The following is a 23,032-nucleotide window of genomic DNA, read 5'->3' as shown; positions in this document are numbered from 1 at the left end:
TTGTTTTGCTTTGTAACTTTTTAATATTGAAGGAAAATAGTAGTAACTATTTCTGATATATTATGATAGGGGACAGTGGGATCTATTTTGGACCGAAAGGATGAAACAAAGACACAAGCAATTGTATGTCAACAGCTTGGTAAGAGTTTGTTTTGTGTTCATGCTTTAATAGGCCCTGAACTTAACTCATAAAGATAGATACTTATATGGATTACTGAAATACAGGGGAAAATCTCTAGGAATTGTTGTATTCACTTTTTACATTAACAGTTTTCAACTGAAATATCATTCATACCCAGAATGATGTGCGATATATACATTTTGCCTAGAAGAGGTAAAAGAAAACTTAACAACATTGAACACAATGCCTCTATATTCTTTGTAGATTTAACCCATCTAAAAGAACGAAATGTTGAAGATCTTTCAGGAGGAGAGTTGCAGAGATTTGCTTGTGCTGTCGTTTGCATACAGAAGGCTGATATGTAGGTTGCTTTGCAAATTTTGTACGTCTTAATCTTTATTTTAGAGTTTTTATTTGTAATACTATTAAGGCATTGCTTTTGAGAGAAGTTAACAGAAATAGTATCTAAGGTTCTGCTTTTGAGCTAAGATGTTGAAACATTTATGCATGCATTGCCATTCCCTGTTATTCCCAAAGGGGGAGAGTAACTCATTTATTTAGATAAGTACTTCACAATTTATGGGTTACAGTGCTGTTTAATATGATCAGTTGCATATTACATAAACTCTGTACATAAAAGGATATTTTTTTAAACTTAAGCTCTCCAACCAGGCCAGCAAGGTTTTCAAATACCTCAAGTAAAACAGGTCTTTTAGATTACCCTAAATCAGGGTGGCATGTCATGTGAGAGAGAAAAGGGAAGAAGGAGTTTCCTTCCTACCTTCTAGTGCCTCTCTTTTCCCAGATATATTGCTCCCACCTTTTTCTACATTCCTACTCTGACATCCAGTGCAGGCTAGCCCTTTTCCACAAAGTGTTCTATAATTCTGTGCGGTGCCCTCCTTTTCAAAAACTCATTTGCTTTAATGCAATGGACTTTAATCAAGAGCAAAGCTGTCTGAATTACTTCAGACTTTATCAGAATATTTTTTCATGAGGCAGTAACACTTTGTACATTAGCTTAATCAGAGAGTCTCTCCCCAGGCTTGATAATGCAGCCCTGCTTTTGCAATTTTTTTTCTTTCTACTTCTGAACAGAATACAAAAGTTCTTACTCTTACGCAGTGGACTCCTCATTGGTGTAAGAGAGTATGGTTGTTGTTAAATCAGAAACTATATTACAGAGCTTTAAAATATCATGTAAGATAGAATTATATCCTATTTGTCTTACAAATCATTGTGTTTGCTTTTCTTTCTCATAGTTTCATGTTTGATGAACCTTCTAGTTACCTAGATGTCAAGCAGCGTTTAAAGGCTGCTATCACTATACGATCTCTCATAAATCCAGATAGGTGAGTATAGGTTGGTATGTCTGTCTTATTTTGTTTGGGGAGTTATACAGATTTCTAAAGATTAAACACTGGGGCCATCAATGTCATATGTATGTATGTTTTCTATCAGTTATTTAGAGCCACCACTGGTATTTACCTTCCTCTATCTAGAACAGATGTTCTTTATGCAAGACTTATTTACTACCTGCTATTTAATGCCTGTCTCCAGAGAGCGTAGGAATACTTTGGAATGATTTGAAAGTTCTGGCATCTGTGTACGGATTTCTGGGAGGCAGATTCTTAGCTTTTACCAGATTCTCAAATGAATATGTCACTCAAACACACAAAATTTACAACATTATAAGGATCACCACAGTAACTGTGGTTATTTAGGGTCTTACTGAATTCCATAGTTTCTTAATAACCTGTTAAGTAATCACAGCACCCTGTAGTTATGCGATACTTTTGTAATTTTCAGTTTTTAAATCCATTCTCTCATTTGAGCCTCATAGCAATCTTGTGTGTTAGACTCTTTGGTAGTATTCCCATTTTGTAGATGAGGAAGATTAAGGTCAGATAAGGTAGTTATTTGTTCTAGGTTACAAATTTACTACATGGCAAAGCTGTGGGATTTTTTTCTGTGTAGTATTTTTTGTGCCTCTCATTAATGACTAATTTAATCTCCAGCTGATATTACAGAATGCAAGAGAAATCCGTAGGGATCAAAAACCAAAGAAAGAACTATAAATTACAAAGAAGAGACTAGAATATGGCTTTCCTGAGGGGTGTTGCTCATCTGCAGTAAGGTCTTGGATTTTAACAACCACTTGTGAACAGGAAGCAAAGCATTGTATTAGATTATCACATATAAAATGTCAGGACTCTCAAAAGAACTGCTTTCTCAGCAAAAAGGTAAAGATGTGAAGATATCAAGGAAGCATAGATCTCGCTCCTTGAAATGTATGGATGGCTCCCCTTCAAATATATGCATGGACCAGCAGCTCACATGGATGTGGAATTGAAATTTAGATAATCGGGATAATCTTCTTCACAGTGAGAAAGTAACATAAAAAGAGGGTCTCAGAATCTTTAGTCCTGTCCTATGGTACCTAGCAGAAGCAAATATAAAATCACTTTGCAGGGATATGCCTTCAACCCTGGTCACAGGATTCCTACAAGTAAAGACTCATGAGCTAAAATCCAGGGCTATAAATGATTAAGAGGAAAGCATCTGCAAAGGAGGCAGTAGACACAACAGACAACAGGATTAGACCTTCAAGGAGGTCAGGTGACATTCTCAAAACTATAAAATAGTTGTATCTAAAATACACCCCACAGGTGCCCCCGAGTGGCTCAGTCGGTTAAGTGTCTGAATCTTGATCTCCGCTGAAGTCATAATCTCACAGTTTGTGAGTTTGAGCCCCGCGTCAGGCTTTGCACTGACAGCACGGAGCCTGCTTAGAATTCTCTCTCCTTCTGTCTCTGCCTCTAACCCTCCTCCTGCACGTGCATGCTGTCTCTCACACTCTCAAAATAAATAAACTTTAAAAAAAATAATAAAATACAAACATAAAAAAGGATACAAAACCCTAAGAATCTGGTACCAGAAAAAGGCAATAGGTAAATGTTCAAAAAACCCAGATTTAGAAATTGAAAGTATAGCTGTGACATAAAAAACTCAATGGACAGAGGCACCTGGCTGGCTCAGTCGGTGGAGCATGCAACTGTATCTCAGGGTTGTAAGTTCCAGCCCCATGTTGGGTGTAGAGATTACTTAAAAATAAAACCTTTAAAAAAATGTTTTAATGTTTATTTATTTTTGAGAGAAAGAGAGATTCCAAGGCAGGCTCCAGGCTCTGAGCTGTCAGCAGAGCCCAATGCGGGGCTCAAACCCACAAATGGTGAGATTGTAAACTGAGCCAAAGTCAGACGCTCAACTCACTGAGCCACCCAGGTGCCCCAAAAATAAAATCTTTAAAAAAAAACAAAAACTCACTGGGGCGCCTGGGTGGCTCAGTCATATGAGCATTGGACTTCAACTGAGGTCACGATCTTGTGGTTTGTGAGTTTGAGCCCTGCATCAGGCTCACTGCTGTCAGTGCAGAGCCCACTTTGGATCCTCTCTGACCCCTCTCTCTCTGCCTCTCCTGCTCTCTGTCTCTACCCCCACTCATGTGCTTTCTCTCAAAAATGAGTAAACATTTAAAAAAATCAAAAAAAAAAAAACCTCACTGCATATATTAGACAGGTTAGAGATAACAGAAAAGAGTGTTAGAAACCTAAAAGGTTGATCTGTGCAAATTACCAGAATACAACAGAGAATGAGATTGAACTCAGATTGAGTTCAGAAAGGAGGGTTAGAGAATGGAATGAAAAGGACTGTTTACATATATCTGAATAGGAGTTTGAAAAATGAAGCCATGAAAAAGATCGTGTCTGAGAATTTTTCAGAATTGAAAAATTTGACTCTCTAGATTCAAGGAGCAAATGATCCATATACATACTTTGAAGTGAAACTTAGAATCAGTGATAAAGAAATAATCTAAATTGAGCCAAATAGTAGCTATAATTTTCACATCATACATAGGCCTGGGTATTATGATAGGCTCTTTGAGGAATATAAGAATATAAGATACAGTCCCGGTATTCAAGGATTTATCAGTCTGGTAAAGAAAAGAACATACAAGTAATCAAGTCAGTAGTTTTCAACCTTAGCCCTTTTATGAAATATTTTTATATTTATTTATTATGAAAGTCATAGCTCATACCTACTTTCACACATAATTTTTTAAAATATCAAATAATGTCCTAACCATAATAAAAAGGAGAACTAAAAAGATACGTAATTTACAACCAGATGACATTAATATACAAATGTTCAGGCAAATCATTACAGTCTTCTATTTTGAGAGGGCAGTAACTGTAATTGTAATGTGGATAACATGTCAAAACAAATTAGATTGACAAAGTAAAGAAAATTATTTAGACATTTTCACATTCTTTGGATTCTGAAATTCTGTGATGTGTCAAGGCAGTGTTCAGTCTGTAATGCTATAAAAAGATTTCTTATCCTATCCTTAAAAAAAACAAAACCAAGAAATAGAGGATGGATTGGAGAAAGGACGCTAAATGCATGAGATTTTTTTAGAATTTGTCCTCTAAGAACATCTTCAGTTAAATTAAAAACCAAGTGTAAAAAAAAACAAAAACAAAAAAAACCCAACTGTAATCCAAAATTAATTGTAGGAGTTTCACAGCATAAATTTCTCATTATGCTACAGATTTGTTTCTTTCCAAACCGTTAGGAAATAGAGTGGCTGGCTCACTTAATTCTTTCTTACATTTTGGACTTCTTCATAAGCTCCATTTAAAAGTAGGGATAGCAGAATGTATGACATGGTTTTTTTCCTTCTTTTCAAAGCAAATTAAAAGCCACTAGATGGGCGCCTGTGTGGCTCAGTCGGTTAAGCATCTGACTCTTGGTTTCAGCTCAGATCTCTCAGGTTTCGGTTTCGTGGGTTCAAGCCCCACAACGGGCTCTGTGCTCTCTCTCTCTCTAAATAAACTTAAAAAAAAATTTTTTTTAAAGCCACTAGGTAATACTATGCTGCCTTACATGGTGTCTAGAAGGTTTTAATGGTAAGAAGTAGACAGTCCAGATAATGGAACATTGCCAAAAAAACACCAAGGCAGGATGAGTACTGGCTCACTTGGGTGATTTGCCATTTTTACTGATGCTTCTTACTACCAATGTGGTAGTAAACATTTGCTCTTAATATTTTCTTTTCATAATTAAACATGCCCCCATTATCTTTTTCATTCCTTTTACTCTCTGATACCTAGATTGCTATGGGAGTTTCCTAAAAAAAAGCCAGTGGTTCTTTCTTCTTGACAGATTAATCTTTCCGAAATGATGTTTTTTCTTACCGTTCTCTTTATTCTAGAACTGTGCTATACATTCTAGCCATGTTACTGTTTTAATTGAAATTAAAAATTCATTCCTTCAATCAGTCTACCCACATTCCACATGCTGTACATAGAGAATATTTTCATAACCATAGAAAGTTTTACTGGACAATGTTATTTAAGAACCTAACCATTTTGCCCCATTGCCAATTAGCATAAGTCCAAAATTCTTCATTACCCAACAACTTTATTAAACATCTCTTTGGTACATAGCACAAGACTAAAAATCATAGAGGTGCTAAAATGTATTATATAGTCTGACTTCACACAATTTAGGGACAAGTTGTTGAGGTCCTAAATAAGAAATAAATAAAAATAATAAAAAATAAAAATCCAAATATCCGTTCAGAGTTACAGGGGGTCAAGAGTTGGGGAAAGAAAGCTCATTTGCATAATATCAAGGGGACCCTACAGAAGGTAGGATTTGTGATGGACCTTAAAGGATTGAGTAAGATTTCAGCAGGTGAGGATTTAGACAGGAGAACATTCAGGAGAAGGAATAACTCTTAGACACACAGAAGTGGAAAAGTGGATTCAGGAAACAATGAAAGATCCATTTTTCAGTGTGCCTTATATGTACATGGGGAAAAATAATAGCTGAAGTTTTGGAGAGTTTTGAAACAAAGTCTTAGGACATTAATTTGTTTTATTTGCAACTGAGAGCCATATCTGGGAACCTGAAAAGAGTGAGGTTTGTTAAAAGTTTATAGAAATGTTGAAAGAAATGTGAGAGCCTGAACTAGAATTTAGAAAAAAGAAAAGGATGAAATAAATGCACAAGACATCGTTGAGAAAGAGTTGACAGACTTGACAATTTAAACAGTATATTAGGAATAAGGTTAGTCCTATCTTATGAGAATGATGATTGCATTAATATAAATATGGAGAATTTTTATTTGTACAGGAAACATAAGTTGGAATTTGAAGTGTCTGTAGGACATTGCTTTTTTAACATTTTGAACTAACTTGAATAGGAATAAAGTGCTGCATAAAAGTGTCATGACCATTCTTTGCCTGATAGTTTGTATGCTAGCAATACTTTTTTCTTACCACTTCAAAAGTCATGTCAGATACTGTCCCACTTACAGAGTGCTCCAGTACACACTAACCTATTTCCTTGGCCTTCACTGGATTTTATATCTAGAGAAAATGCGTGGCTGTGTAGTTTTTTTTTTGTTTTTTTCGGGTTTTTGTGGTAATGTTTCATGTCTATTCCTTGTCTTCCCCAGCTAACTTGGAAGTTCTCAGGTTAAGCATTCTGTCATATTCTCTGTATTCCCCTACCACAGCTAACAGATGGGACAGGACAACTGTAAGGGCTTATTAACGTGCAAGATGAACAGCATAATAAACAGTTTAAGCTACATCAGATTTAAATCTATTGTAATTGTGTCTTTGTAAAGTTTATTTAAAAATGTGGGGGTTTTTTGGCAAAACACACTTATTTCATGTCTCCATAGACTGTTTCATACTTTTTTTTTAGTTTAGGAAAACAATTTGAAATAGGAAGACTGATAGAGTCTTATTTAATGTCTTACGGCTTTGGTTTAGTATGGTCTTTACATTTAAATTTTTTAACATATCTGTTTTCCTGGAATTTATACTGTTCTGTGTAAGAGTTTAAATTGTAATTAAATATAATTTTATTTTATATGTTATGTTACATTTAAAAATAAAAATCTGTATTGACTTGCAGATATATCATTGTGGTGGAGCATGATCTAAGTGTATTAGACTATCTCTCTGACTTCATCTGCTGTTTATATGGCGTACCAAGTGCTTACGGTGTTGTCACTATGCCTTTTAGTGTAAGAGAAGGTAACTTGAAAAACTATTTCCACAATGCTGTATTATTTCACTCTAATGCTTAGAAAATGTGTTGTTGATATTCAGCAGTTACATGTTGCTCTAATATTTATCCAAAACTCCAGTCTTAATGGAAGTTAATCACTCAACAATGTATATATAAGGTTATATACATTGTTTGTTATTCAAAACTTCCTTTTTGGAGAATTTTCTATTGCAATGGGTAGAAATGCTGTATCAGTTTCACTGTTTGCTATCTTAAAAGTTTTTATTATATTTTGGCTTCTACAACTTCTAGTATTTATCATCTTCAGCTTTATCTTTGAAAGGCCAAAACCAGTAGTGAAACTCTTAATTAGTGCTCATCTTGTTCCCATTTTTCAAATTTTTCTGTAATCTGTGTCTTAAGTTTGTAGAACTTAAGACTGTCTAGAAGTCTAATAAGATAGTAAGTGTATTAAATTAAAACAAGATAGTGTCATATAGTTTAATGAGTAACTAAAAGCCTAATAAAATAGCTTAGTAAGCCTATTTTCATTTATTCCTTCTACTGTCAGGAAAGAGGGACTCTCTGGTGTCTCTTTTCCGTGTCTCTTCTCCACCTAAGCAAGTTAGGCAAAACTAAAAACTAACCTACCACTAAGTGGCTCCTGAAACAAATATCAGTGCATTCTCCACCTAGTATGCCTTTTTCTTTTTAATTTCTTTGCCATTTCCTACCACTGATTTCTTTCTCCTCTTTTCTTTATATTTCATCTTTTCAGCTGTGCCTTCAACTGACAAAAAGACTACCTAGTTCATAGTTTGAAAAAATTCCTATTTCATAAGAATAATTATTCATGTAGTCTTGTATGTAGATGCCTAGGTTAGGCAGGCTCCTTTTTAAAACAATCTCTTCAAAAATAATTTTTGAGATACATAAGTACTTATCTGCTTGTACCTTTGAGATAAACAGATGCATATGTTCAGGAAAAAATTTGTGAGATTGCTTAATTTTCTTTCCAATAGTCTTAAGAGATGATATCAGAAAGTTATTAATTTTTTATTCTCCTCAATTAGCAAGTATTTATTATCTATTCTATACCTTGTAATAGGTCCAGAATTGCATTGATAATGAGGTAGGTTCCTGGCATTCACTCTTCACAATTGTAGTTATAAATGCCTTGTCTAAAAGCTATGCCTTTTTTTTTTTTTAAGTTGTTTGTTTTGTTTTCAGAGAGAGCGAGCCAGGGAGGGGCAGAGAGAGAGGGAGAGACAGAATCCCAAGCAGGCTCCGCACTGTCAGTACAGAGCCAGATGCCGGGCTCGATCTCACAAACCATGAGATCATGACCTGAGCCAAAACCAAGAGTCGGATGCTTAACTGACTGAGCCACCCAGGTGCCCCAAAAGCTATTCCATTTAAGAAATGGTTCCTGCTGAAGCTTTTAATGTGCCTTGTTTGTTAAAACAATTCTAATAAACTTTCCTTCTTTCTGCTTTCTTTTAATATACTGAAATTAATGTCATACATAATGTAAAAGCTCTCTTTGAGCTCTAAAGACAGTTATAGCTTAGACTCAGTTTTAGATTGACAAGTTTTACAGTAGAAATGGAAAGGCTGGTTTTTTAATGTCTCTTTGCACACAATTTTCTGAGTCTTCATTTCCTTACCTGATAAATTAGGCATTTGGAATCAGTGGCTACTAAGGTTTCCGTCAAGTCTAAGTTCCTTTCTAACTTTTGGTTTTAATTTTTTTAACCTCACATTTATAATTTTTAAATAGTTTTAAGATCAAAAAATACTAGTTTTGGCAGAATGAATTTACTTTCAGCAAATATTGAACACCTGTGTTCTAGGCAGAGGCTGTAGTCTCCCAGATAGGGCTCTGAGTTCCAGATGAGATGAATAACATCCTCAAGCTTTCTTTCGAGACCTTCCAGACTTGAGCTACTATCTTTCTCTTATCTTAAATATAGGAATCACTGAAAATAGATCTTTGCATTTTTCCCATGTAATCCACTTTTTCATTTCTGTGTCTGCCATTGCACATCATCACAGTTTTAATATGGAGGGATTCTCGTGCACAATATGTTAGTTTTCTTTCAGTCACTAAAAAATGTTTAGATAATGGTGTATATTTTTGTACAGTGAAGCCAAAAAAATGTTAAATGAAGTTCATTATTATAAATGTGTTGCAAACCTGGAAAATTAATCTGAAAATATGCAATATTTTAGAACTTCAGCTTATGGTATCTAGATCTCATGCGAAAATGCATATTCATAACTTGTTTATTTAAAAAATTATTCTCCAGACTGTATTATTTTATGTCAGTCTATGAAAATACTCCCATTTTTTACTTGTCATTTTTTGAGAAAGATCACAAGTTTTGATTTAAAAAAAAACAGAAACGGCACCATATTCTTTTGCACAAAACCTGATGGGGAAGAAAATCTTATATAAAAATCACATCATTAGTGAAAAGATATTCTTTGTATATATATGCTTAAGTTTTTTAAACTTGTATCAAATACATAAGACACCCTTTTGTCACTGCATGTTACCACACATTCACAGATATTTGAAATCTGTGCTTCGATTGCTCCCAGGAGAGCCTAGGATTTTGGGTTTTATATGATAATTTCTTGCTGTGGAAAAGATTAGTCTTTAAGTGACCTTCACTAATCTTTTGTCAATGACTTTCCAACAGGCATAAACATTTTTTTGGATGGCTACGTTCCAACAGAAAACTTGAGATTCAGAGATGCATCACTTGTTTTTAAAGTGGCTGAGACAGCAAATGAAGAAGAAGTTAAAAAGATGTGTATGTATAAATATCCTGGAATGAAGAAGAAAATGGGAGAGTTTGAGCTAGCAATTGTAGCTGGAGAGTTTACAGATTCTGAAATCATGGTGATGCTGGGGGAGAATGGTAAGTTTTCCTTATTTTGTGATATTTGGAAGTCTGTTGTTTATCCAGTTACTTCGTTTCAGCTACTCCATGAAAAATTTTGACTCAGTTGTAAGTGGGAGCTAGACTGAATCCATACATTTCTCAGTGTAGTTCACATTTTATAACATTGTATGATTTAATGTCATTGCCATCCAATCAAGTTTATAGTTCATATATTTTGTTCCATAACTTTTAGTGAAAATAAGATACTTTTCCAAGCTAGTTTTTCTGTGTATAAATTATTAGGGGATTTATTCATCTTAGAAACAAATGAGGAAGGAAAGGATAAAATAATGTAATTCAGAAGGAATCTAGTTTAAGATTTTTTCTTGAATTCCTCCATTTGAGCTTTTATTATTTTAAATTCAGGCTAGTCTACCTTTGTAAATAGTTGTTATTACCTGAATTTTCAATTTTAGATTACTATCATAAATAGGGCTATGAGTTGAATTCGAGTACCAAATGTCTGGTAATGCTTTCAAGATTGAAAAAAAAAGATTTGAATTGTATACTTAGAGCTTATAAGTCTATAGAAGAGAAGTTTTCTACGACGATTTTGCCATGTATTTCAGTCTTTAGGTAATGGAAGAATTTTGAACCGGGTTGCGTTTTATGCAAATGGACTTTCACATCATGGTATCAATCATAACAATATTACATTCCTTAACAATAAGTTGTATTGGTATTTAAGCTAAAAAAGTCTTTTAAAAAGTAGCCCAAAACTTGTAATGGTTACTAATAAGATTTATTAGTCTATATTCCTCTAATTAGTTTCGAATGATACTTCAGAAGCATATCATGAAAGTTTCAAGTATTTTTGTTTAGGCTTCAGAATTGAGTAGTGTCAGTTTATACCTTTAAAACTAATTTCTCAATTAAAATCCAGTAGTGTACATAATGTTTTACTTTAAGTAAACATGAAGCATCTTACAAGTCTGTCTGTTGTATATATTGTGTTGGCAGGTACTGGTAAAACCACATTTATCAGAATGCTTGCTGGAAGACTTAAGCCTGATGAAGGAGGTACTGTTGCATTGTTGTGTTTTTACTCTTTCTCACATAGGAAACTTTGAAGATATGGGTAATTTTCAGTGTCTTTATTTGCATTATTTTGCAGGAGAAGTACCAGTTCTCAATGTCAGTTATAAGCCACAGAAAATCAGTCCCAAATCAACTGTGAGTTATTATTCTGTTATTTGGTTATTAAAGGAAAGTTTATGCACACACACACCTATAGCTTTAATCTTTCACTGTATCAAAATTCTTCTCCAAATTTCTGTGTTTTACCGAAAGCGGCTAAAGAAAGAATTAAGACATAAGTCATTGATTCATTTCCACATAACACTAGCAAGAAAATAAAAGGCCACCTACAAGATGGCCAAATACATTTGCAAATCATTTATCTAATAATACTCATATCCAGACTCATATCCAGAATATACATAAAGAACTGTTACAACTCAGTTTAAAAACAAAGGATTTGAATAGACTTTTTTTTTTTTTTTTTTTAAAGTAGGCTCCATGCCCAGCATGAAGCCAGTGCAGTCAATCCTGAGATCAATCCCTGAGCTGAGATCAATCCTTGAGCTGAGATCAAGAGTCAGATGCTTGGTGGGGCGCCTGGGTGGCTCAGTCGGATGAGTGTCCGACTTCAGCTCAGGTCATGATCTCACGCTTCGTGGGTTCAAGCCCTGCATCAGGTTCTGTGCTTCCAGCTTAGAGCCTGGAGCCAGTTTCGGATCCTGTGTCTCCCTCTGTCTCTGCCCCTCCCTCACTCGCCCTCTGTCTCAAAAGTAAATAAACATTTAAAAAAAAAAAAAAAAAGAGTTAAACGCTTGGGGCACCCAGATGGCTCAGTTGGTTGAGCATCCAACTCTTGATTTCAGCTCATTATCCCAGGGTCGTGGGATCGAGCCCCATGTCAGCTCTGCACTGAGTATGGAACATGCTTAAGATTCTCTCTCTCTCTCTCTCTCTCTCTCTCTCTCTCTCTCTCTCTCTCTCTCTCTCCCCCCCCTCCTGTCCCTCTCTCTCAAAAAAAAAAAAAAAAAAAGTCAACCAACTGAGCCACCCAGGCACCCCTGAATAGACATTTTTTCAAAGAAAATATTCAAATGGCCAAATAAGCACCTGAAAAGATGCTCAGTACCATTAGTCATTAGGGAAATGCAAATCAAAACTACAGTGAGATATTGCACACCCACTAGGATGACTTAAAAAGACAGTAACAAGTTTTGGTGAAGATGTGGAGAAATTGGAACACCATACATTGCTGATGGGAATGTAAAATGGTAGAGCCACTTTAAAAAAAAAAAACACCTGGCAGTTCTTAGGATTTTTTTGTTTGTTTGTTTGTTTTTTGTTCTTACGATTAAACATAGTTACATATGAACCAACATTTCCACTCCTAAATACATACCCAGGAGAAATGAAGACCTATCTCAACACAAAAATTTGCACACAAATGTATTCATAATAGCCAAAAAGTGGAAAACAACCACAATGTCTGTCAGTTGTAAATGGATAAACACAATGTGCTATATCCATGAAATTGAATGTTATTTGGTCATAAAAAAAAATACTGATAAATTTTAAAATCTGAACCTTGAAAACAAAGTTAACCTTTGGTTCTGCAAGTATTGTAGTGAACTTCTTAACTATGGTATTTGCACTCAGGACCTCAGCCTTCACTTTGTTAGGCCTATTTGAGATTGCTTAGATTTACACTAAAAGTTTTATCATTGGGGTCACCTGGGTAGCTTAGTCCAACTCTTGATTTTGGCTCAGGTCATGTCTCACGGTTCGTGAGTTTGAGCCCCACGTTGGGCTCCACACTGACAATACAGAGCCTGCTTGGGATTCTCTCTCCCTTTTTCTCTGCCCCTCCCCTGCTCACACTCGCGCTCTCAAAAATAAATACTTAAAACAATTTTTATCGTTGGTACTTTGTGTAAGCTTAGCTTTTAAGTTCTCAGACTCGGCCCTCTCCTTAAATAACAAGCACATGACATCTTTAGAAATCATCCCTATTGTATTATGCATTTTGTCTTATCTTGCTGATTGCCTAAGGGTACTTGATACCAACACTGACCTTGAGCATTATTCCTATTCTCAAATGATTTCTTAAACTTTCTAAACTTTTTCTTTTTTTTTTTTTTTTTTTTTTACTATTTATTTATTTAAAGATCAAGAGCAAGCAGGGGAGGGGCAAAGAGGGAGACAGAGAATCCCAAGCAGGCTCCATGCTAACAGCCTGCTTAACAGCACGGAGCCTGACCACAGGGCTGAAACCCTCGAACCGTGAGATCATAACCTGAGCCGAAAACCAAGAGTCAGACGTTTACCTGACTGGGACACCCACACGCCCTATCAAATGATTTCTTTCTTGAAACAGTCATTGTTTACTACTCTTAGATTTTAAGATTGTTTTTACTTGTTGGACATGATGGGTTTCTAATAATTTTAGGACACGCCATAGACGATGGAGAAGCATAATACTATCATATCTGTGGGTAGTAAATTGATATACTTTTGCTCTGGAGCTTAACTTGGTGAAGATAGAGGAGTTCTGTACTGAAAATTCCAATACTTTTTTCACTAAAAACAGGGAAGTGTTCGACAGTTACTACATGAAAAAATAAGAGATGCGTACACTCATCCACAGTTTGTGACTGATGTGATGAAGCCTCTGCAAATTGAAAACATCATCGATCAAGAAGTATGTATTTTGATTTTTGTTATGTTATTATTTTAAGCTTTGGGTGTCTCTGCGTGGTTTGCTAAACTTTTTTTCTCCAAATAGGTGCAGACGTTATCTGGTGGTGAACTGCAGCGAGTAGCTTTAGCTCTTTGTTTGGGCAAACCGGCTGATGTCTATTTAATTGATGAACCATCTGCATATTTGGATTCTGAGCAAAGATTGATGGCAGCTCGAGTTGTCAAACGGTAATGTCCTGCCACTAAGAGTATTACTTTTAGTTAATGTGCACTGGCATACAACGGTGCTTACTTAATACACATTTGAATATTTGATCATGTAAAACTGGAAACATGTTCAAAATCATGTATTTTAGTTTCATACTCCATGCTAAGAAGACAGCCTTTGTTGTGGAACACGACTTCATTATGGCCACCTATCTAGCAGATCGAGTCATCGTCTTTGATGGTATTCCATCTAAGAACACAGTCGCAAACAGGTACAACTGTTTTCTGAAATATTCAAGCCTAGTTATAAGTTCTGTTAGAAAAGTATTACTCAGAATTTTCCAAGAAGCTTATAAACATTAATCATACCATTTTAATTTTTAAAGAAGTAGCCAGAAATTCTAAGAATGATTCTGTGACTCCCAGGATTATTCATATTGAATACTGGATGGAAGTGCTCAGACTATATAGTTTAGAACTCCTGACCCTAGGGAATAAGCATGCAGAGCTCTGGGCTGCTCAGCTTTTCTTGAAAGTTAACTTTTGTCTGCTTCATTATTTGGATTTTCAAAACATACTAGGATTTTGATTTTGCAAGTAATTCCCTGAAAACTATAGATGTTTTTGCATACAGCAGTTAAGGAAACAAGGTTATATGATTTGCCCAACTTACACTGCTAGTGGTAATGCTCACAGTGGACCCCAAATATCTGGTATTGATCTATAGCAGGGTCAAAATGATTTTACCTTTTCTCCTTTTTTTTCCTCTAATTTTTCCTTATTGTCCTGATTTAGAGCTCTTGTAATTTAGAGAAGTCTCACATTGAAATCAGTTTATGAGGAATGTCTTAGTGCTAAAACCCTCTTAAGTTGAACCGTATGAAATTACTGACATTCAGCCATTTTTTACCTATAAAAAGAGCAATTTCGTGTGATTCCATTATGTTCTCTGATTTTAGGGAGGAAAGGAGTTGCTATTTGAATAATTCATCCAAAAAATAAAAGTACTTTACTGAGCTTCTTCCCAGAATTTCTTTTCATTTTAATTTGTTCATCAATTGGGAATTCCATATTTCTTTGACAGGGCAGTTTCATAGACTCTGTAAAGCTTATTTAAATAACCATCATCTGTATTTACAAAAAATGCTTATTAAAGTGTTTCACAAGTATGATGCAATTTAGTGTGATTTAAGAACTAATTTGGGTAAAAAAAGGTGAATGATGCATAGAAATGGAATAAGGAGGTACAAGTAAAATCCATTGTGCTGTACATACTCCCTCCAGTGCCAAATTTCTGATGTGAACTTTACCTTTTCTGTTAAATTCTCTTATCTCCTATAAATGTCAGATTTGAAATTCTGTAATCTCCTAATTAATGATCTTTTGTTTTTCTATAGTAGTAACGTCCATCTTAAATGTTTCTTTTTCCAGATGAGAAACACAGGTCAAACTGGGTCTGTTTTGCACAAAATATTATAGCCAAACTAAGTACTCCAAGGAAAGACACTTCTGAACATAGAATTAACTTATAATATGCTATAATTATATACTATTATTCAGATATGATTAAGGAATTAAAACAGTGATGCTTAATATGAATACTCTTCAATCCCAAAAAGTAGTTAACTTTGGTGGGATGAATTTTAATCACAGTTGATCTTATTTTTCCTCTAGTCCTCAAACTCTTTTGGCTGGCATGAATAAGTTTTTGTCTCAGCTTGAAATTACATTCAGAAGAGATCCAAACAACTATAGGCCAAGAATAAACAAACTCAATTCAATTAAGGTATGTAGAAAAACTATCTTAAATCGTGGCTAATTTCTCATTATAAATCATTGAAAGGCATGTTTCAAATTGGAAGACTTTCATGAAAAAATTTTGCCATTTCATTAATTCTGATTCATATTTTTCTCATCTAATAGTCTGGTAGGCAGTAATTCTGATATAGTTGCTATTGCTACATGGACTCAGACCTGTTATCTCGAGTTGTACCCACTGTTGTACTGTCTGTGTTGAGTTTACTTGCCTTTTTAACGTCTTCAGAAAGATTACACTAATTCACTGTTGATACAGAGTTTTTACAAATGACCGGTTTCTCTTATCTATTTTTCAAGAGCACGAGAGCAACACCTGATTAAAATATTTTAAGAATCCGAGCAAACGTCTTCAATGAGCATAAAATTCTACACAATGGAAAAACATTTTGTCAGTTTAATTGGCAGCGTTTTTCATTGGTGTACATAAAATAATTGATTATGCTCTTTATAGTTGATGTAGACTATGAAACATGTTTTTTTTTTAGAAGATAATTTCTTGGTCACTTGGGGAAAAAAAGCAAATGACCTCTAAAAAAAGCATTTCTGTGTTTTTAAATACCTCCTGCAGTGCCTGCTTAAAATGCTGCTTATGCTTCATGGCCCTCTAGCCCTTGTTTTTAATACTACCATTTACTAGATTTTATTATTTTCATATTTGTACTCTAGCTTTTCCACTAAAGTGTATGACCTCTTGGAAAGCAGAGACAAAGCCAACATATACATTCTGTATTCTTAAAGAGCTAACAGTGTCTTGATGCCTTTAGGCTTCACTGTGTATTTTGTTTGTGTATGATTTATCTTACTCTCTAGCCAAGATAAGGAAATTACAATTACAGTTTTAAGCCAGTCTGTAAACTGAACTGGGAAAAAAATAGTTCTATATGAGTTTTGTGTAATAGGCAGTTCTCAAACTAGACAATGTTACCTTTTGGACTGGGAGTTTAAAGTTAGAATGATAAAAGTGGAATTCAAGAGTTCAGCTGGAAATAGTATTTTATAAAGCAGAATTTTACATGCATACGTAAGGCATGTTCTATGAAGAGGCTTTGCTTGAGGATGGACCAAGGGAAGTGTTCTGGTTGTAGGGATGATTAGCAGTAGTAGTAATCCTGCCTTTGATTTAGTGGACCCACAAATGTCCAGAAGCAGACAGTGCATGCAGAGGAGGTTGTATAGACACTTGTAAACGCTGCTAAACAAGACTGGGTGAAAGACTACCCCTACGTATAGGAGAATGGTGTTGATTTTTGTTGCTTCTGTTTCTTTTTTTAGGACGTAGAACAAAAGAAGAGTGGAAACTACTTTTTCTTGGATGACTAGACCGAATCTGAGAATGTTGAGAAGCCATTTCTTAAAAGAAACATTTATTGGGATTTTTGTCATATAAAACTTGAATCAGGTTTTTAATGCCCCACATACTCTGGAACTTGAGCTATAATTTACTTAATGTAACATCAAAAGCCAGTTGTGTTGTAAATTAGTACGAACACAGAAAATGCCACTTTTCTGTTCTTGATAAGGCCCTTTTTGTATATAACATTCTAAAATGAAGACATTTCAAGCTATACAAATTACCTCCCAAGTTTTCATGATGTATGGGAAGATTTCAGTAGGTGTTATCATATTCGTGTACCAAATGCTGATCAGTGTTGCCCCCTTTTAAAAATCTTGAAAAAGCTTTCCATACTTCTAGTTTGCCAAATATGCCAGTATAATGAAGCTGCCCTTATTTTAAAAGCCGAAGACTCCACTAATGAAATTTGATAAATAAACATCAGGATTATATTTGTTACTTGTTTTCAGTCTTTGCACTATGTTATCAGTGTGTTTAGACTTTCAAAGTAAAATTACTACAAAACCCCACTGTTGGAAAATGGCCATGTTCCCAACTTAGCATTGTTTACATTGTTTTCGGTGTGTTTTAGTATCAAAAATCATTTCCACACACCACCCCCATCTGCCAGAAAAAAATCCTAACTTTCCTCTGAATTACTCAGTTTCAGCATTCCATAAGATTCTATAATTTTCCCAAGTAATGTCATTCTTTAGACATTTATGTAATCATTGATCAAAATTTAGGAAAAGCATTTTGAAGAATATTTGCTTCCTTCAAAATATTTAGAGTTGATGCCTAAGCATCTGTGTAATTTTAAACTTCCACAGGTTTCTGATGGGCAGCCAAGGACAACATTACAGGCGACATTAATGCAAACGAGTCCCCAGATAGCATTGTAAAATATCTCTTGGTACCAAATATACTCCTCTCCATGTTTGGATCTAGAGGACATTATCTACATCTGTTTGACTTTGGAGTTTTGGATAGTATGTAGCAAGAGCTCTAAAAACTTACTGCATCTCAAGTTCCTGAGTTTGAACAGTGGGATGTGGTATGAAACCACTCTCAATTACACTTCTAGTGCACTGAACTGGAACTTATACTACAAGTGAGGAAAAGAGTTTACTGAAATGAATTAATGGGGCAGGTAAAATAGGAAAATTAGAAATTACTGAACAAACTTTTAGAGCTCCTTAAAACCATAGAAGCGTTAATTAACATGCAGACAATGAATAGAGAATGTGATTTAACTGGTCCCCTTTAGGCCTTTTAAAAATTTGAGTAATCCATAAATACATGTTTGTTGTGAAAAATTCAAACCTACTGAAATACATGTTAATAAAATGTCCTCTCCTCACATTACCCTCCCAGAGGTTACCAGTGTTTGCATTTAATATATATCCTTTTATGCTTTTTCTGTGCACTTAGCTAAGTGTGAATATGTAAAGGGTTTGTTTTGTACATAAATGGGATTATACTAAAATAAGTAGTGCCTATTTTTAAGGATAGGTTAAATTTGTGAATGATTATTTCAAGTATATTGAATAAAATAAGACAAAAGCTGTTTTTACTTACTGATTCCGTATTCTGTCCTAAAGAAAACACTTGTTGATAAGCACAGTTCTTTCTACGTATTGCTGACGACAGAATATGTATTAACTGTAATACTGTTTGTGTAAATGAAATTTTTAAAATACAGATTTAGATGTTAAACTTTTATATAGCAATAGAAAAGATCTTACAGTTGCTAACACAAAAGTTTTTCTATAAAAGCCAACTCGAATACACTACCAATGCAGATGTTAGCTATTAAATTTGGAAAGATTGCTATGTCCTGATTGGAAAATATCTCTAAATGGTGCAACAGTTCATAAATACACCATTTATTGAAAATATATAAAATATTAAAATACCAAAAGGATACTCAAGACAGTAAGCCTTTGGGGAATGAGAACTTGGCTAAAGAACAGGCAAAGGAAAGGGGATATATACACATATGGCCATTACCTTTTGAACTTCATATACTGTATGTATCAACTGTTTAGAGATCTTAAGTTTTTAAACCTTCAATAAAGAGAGAATCTGTATTATGTTCAGTGTACAGCAGTATTAACAAAAGCAGTGTATTTATGCAATTTAGGTTTACCTGATATTAGACCATAGCATCTTGAAGCCCAGTCCCGAATCTCTTGCTTATAATTGCATAGTTTGACATCTGGCATGTAGTTTGCCTTTTACATCGTGGCCAGAGATAAACAACTCAGTTTATAATTTCATCCATATCCATTTAGATACATTTATGTCAAGCTCACAACCCAGTGTTTGGCGAATGCACACTCTGGTTCAGAAGAGAAACCATTCTGGGTTGGAGAGTCAGGGCTAAGTGAAGGAGGTAGCTCCCAGAAAAAGTAACATCTACAATGACAAATGATAATCTAATGCGAAGCAGAATAAATGTCAGGTGAGACAGAAATCAGCATGGGCATGAAGAAATGAGAGGAAAGGATGAATACAGGCAGGTTTAGTGGATTCTCATTGCCTTCATTACAGGTTTTTACGTGCTCGTTAGGGATTGAGGAGATAAAGCAAATACCAGTTAAGGCAGCCGCTAGAATTACCAAGATAGCAGTTCAACAGCTTTTAGTTTTTATTCTGTCGTCTTTCAGTATTTTTGAACCACCTAGATCCTGTCCACTTAACTGTTTCTGCTACCTCTTACTCTTGATGGGATTGTTTCCTTGCTTTTTGATTAATGAATTGATGTTGTGGTATTTTATCTGTGAAAATCCCAAGGTTTAGTGCGCTAAACACTCCCTTTTTCCTTCCCAACCTTGTACTCACCAGCACCTCCTTCCTTGCAATTTCATAGGGTAGTATGTACCCAGCACCGGACAGTGGGTTATAAATGAGCAAAGACAATCATGACAAGTTCTTCTTCATTTTCCTAGTCTCTCTTACAGCTAGGCATGGCCATGTTGACCCAGTTCTAGCCAGTAAGTTCAAAGTAGAAGTCTCTTGGAGTGTTTCTGGAAGCCCTCTTGACTTACTAAGAAAAGGAGATACATATTTGGTAATACTTCTTGTGGATTTGTTACCATAAAGTGGCATAGGGAAATGCCAAGAAAGCCGCAAGGATGCTAGTCTTCACATTAAAACTGTACAACTGCCACCTACCACTTCCCTTGAGATTTGTTATGAAAGGGAAATAAAACTTTATTTAAGCAGTTAAATCCAAACGACCTTCCTGTTAAAGTAACTTTGCCTCCTTGGCTGAGGTCTGTCTCATGGAAGGCTCTGCATTCGTTTCTGGCTAGGTGACCCACATATATTACCAGCTAGAAACTACTTTTATCTTAGCTTGCCAACACATTCTCAGTGTTTGGGGCTTTTAGGCTTATCTTACTTTAGGATTGCCTTTTTTGCTGGGGTGCTCCTGGCTTTAATGCAAATGTTAGTTCCAGTTCCCAACACTGCGCGTGCCCCAGTCTCTCCCGTATCTACACAGTTCACAGCTAATGAAACTGTCAACCATGTCCATCCATCCCTTTTCATGGAATGCAGGCTTAGTGTCACTGTATGTCCATACCTTGGGTTTCTGGCCTCCACTTTTGGCCCCTACTTTGTGAATATACCCTATATAATTCTATATACCCTATAAAAGTATACATAATTCAAATACTTTTAACTAACTTCTGGTCTAGGAAGTAATACACAGGAAACATTCAACAAGCTACATAGTCATAGTAACAGGTACATACACAGGTAGGTACATAAATACAGCAGTTAGTCTGGTTTTCTACTCCATCTGAAGTTGGTTAGCCTAAAGCCAAGGTTTTCATTTAAAAGAAAAAAATTAGTACCCAGAATTTTTATTGTGAACAGTTAAGTAAAATATTCAAAGAGATAGGAGGCCATGAGAATCACACTGTTCATCTTCTGTATTTGCATCTTTTGATCTCGATTTTTTTTCTGAATGTGAAAACTAAAATCTAGTTACAGAAATATTATGTACATAAAAAGGATGGACTTTGAAGCTCCAACTTCTCTAATGAACAATCTAAACGCCTCTTAACATGTTTACAACCAGTGTCTGTAGCTTTACACTTGAAGAGCTTATAAATTTAAGGCTTATGAAAGGAAGCTGTTTACTTCTTTTGTAGTTTACTTTCTCATACTATTCCCCAAACATGGACCCAACGGCCAAATTAAGCAAAAATACAACAAAATACTCAAAAGTGGAAAGTCCTTTTAATTATAGACAACTTAATAAGAGAAACTGTATAGAACACTTCTGGTCACCTGCTGCCACCTTTTTATCCATCCACTTCAAGTGACCAAATTCAGAAAGTGCCCCACCCAACACCGAGTAACACCCTTCTTGCTTTCCTCATGCTCCAGCATGAGGAAAGTCTATGGCACTCACTCGGCTAACAGATAAATGCTTCCCTTTGTTTCTCCTTCTCTCCCTCCATTCCAAGGTTCTGTGATACTTCACTCACCTGCCTGGGCAATCCCAAGGTCAGGCCTACATGCCTAACCAACTTATCCTTCCCAGCTTGCTGTCCCTGTTCCCAGCTCACCTTTCCATCAAACACCTGTTACTGAAAGAAGCTTTTGTTTCAGGCTCTCCTTCCTGGGAAAGCCATTCTTTAGACAAAGTCCATATAGTGAGTAGGTTAAACAAATACGAAGAAATTTGGGGTTTCAGAGGGTTTATGTACACCCGCTGGGTCTTAATTTTTTTTTTCATGTTTTTATTTACTTTTGAGAGAGAGAGGGAGAGACAGAGTCCCAAGCAGGCTCCACACTGTCAGCGCAGAGCCTGATGCAAGGCTTGAACCCATGAACGGGTGAGACCATGACCTGAGCTGAAATCAAGTTGGATGCATAACCAACTGAGCCATCCAGGTACCCTGTTTTCAAATAAAACTTTCAAATAGTTTTACCTTTCTTCATTAGACAAATATTACAGGCACACTTCAGTAATACTGTGGGTCCAAGTGAGCAAAAGAGGTTTTTTGTTTTTTTTTTTTGGTTTCCCAGTACCTGTAACTGTTTACACCATAGTCTATTAAAGTATGCAATAGCATTATGTCTAAAAACCATGTACATAACTTTAAAACATTTTATTGCTAAAAGTTGCTAACCATCATCTGAGCTTACAGCAAATCATAATCACTGATCACAGACCACTATGACAAATAAAATGAAAAAGTTTGAAATACTGAGAATTATCAAAACGTGACAGAGTGAGCAAGTGTTAGAAAAACAGCACCAACAGACTTGCTCAATGCAAGGTTGCCACAAACCTCTTACCTATAAAAAACACAGTATCTGCGAAGCACAAAATGAAGTGCAGTAAAACAAGGTATGCCTGTATTGAATACTAACTTTAAAATAACCCATTTAATCTGTAAAGTATCTTAGTCTACACATCCCATTTCATTTAATGAATGCTGGAAAAAATGACAGAGCACTAGTTCTAAAACCACTCAGAGCTAGGTACAAATGCAAATTCTACCACTTATTAGCTGCATGACTTTAGCCAAATTAAATTAGTTGGCCTATTTTTTAAAATTTCAGTTTTATTACATATATTAAGTAGGGAAAACAACAGTACCTACCCCACAGATTATAAATCCCACGTGGTTTTTGGTTTCACATACTAGAATTATCTTCTGACTGGATAAAAAGCATGGAAACCATCTCTTATTTTTAGATGTTTACTAAAATTCCTCTTAAGAGTTATACGCTATATTACTGGTTTACCCTGGAACCAAAGAATCACAAGCACAA

At 35.3% G+C, this 23,032-nt stretch overlaps 1 protein-coding gene across 1 annotated transcript in view; it reads left to right on the top strand.

Annotated features, from left to right (window-relative positions):
• The window catches only part of ABCE1 (ATP binding cassette subfamily E member 1), a 31,808-nt gene extending 13,002 nt beyond the window's left edge, over positions 1 to 18,806 (top strand). The window contains exons 7-18 of the mRNA XM_019420553.2: positions 70 to 139; positions 386 to 482; positions 1,384 to 1,473; positions 7,115 to 7,236; positions 9,916 to 10,137; positions 11,122 to 11,181; positions 11,276 to 11,334; positions 13,766 to 13,876; positions 13,961 to 14,103; positions 14,232 to 14,354; positions 15,757 to 15,868; positions 17,173 to 18,806. Coding sequence (XP_019276098.1) covers positions 70 to 139; positions 386 to 482; positions 1,384 to 1,473; positions 7,115 to 7,236; positions 9,916 to 10,137; positions 11,122 to 11,181; positions 11,276 to 11,334; positions 13,766 to 13,876; positions 13,961 to 14,103; positions 14,232 to 14,354; positions 15,757 to 15,868; positions 17,173 to 17,220 — 1,257 coding nt within the window. The 3' untranslated portion in view covers positions 17,221 to 18,806. The remainder of the gene's footprint in view (positions 1 to 69; positions 140 to 385; positions 483 to 1,383; positions 1,474 to 7,114; positions 7,237 to 9,915; positions 10,138 to 11,121; positions 11,182 to 11,275; positions 11,335 to 13,765; positions 13,877 to 13,960; positions 14,104 to 14,231; positions 14,355 to 15,756; positions 15,869 to 17,172) is intronic.
• Positions 18,807 to 23,032: the final 4,226 nt, after the last annotated feature.

The sequence above is a fragment of the Panthera pardus genome, unplaced genomic scaffold, assembly GCF_024362965.1.
Source record: "Panthera pardus isolate Hobbes unplaced genomic scaffold, ASM2436296v1 HiC_scaffold_13, whole genome shotgun sequence".
Lineage (NCBI taxonomy): Eukaryota > Metazoa > Chordata > Mammalia > Carnivora > Felidae > Panthera > Panthera pardus.
Note: the sequence above shows the minus strand (reverse complement) of the source record. Positions and strands in the feature narration are given on the sequence as shown.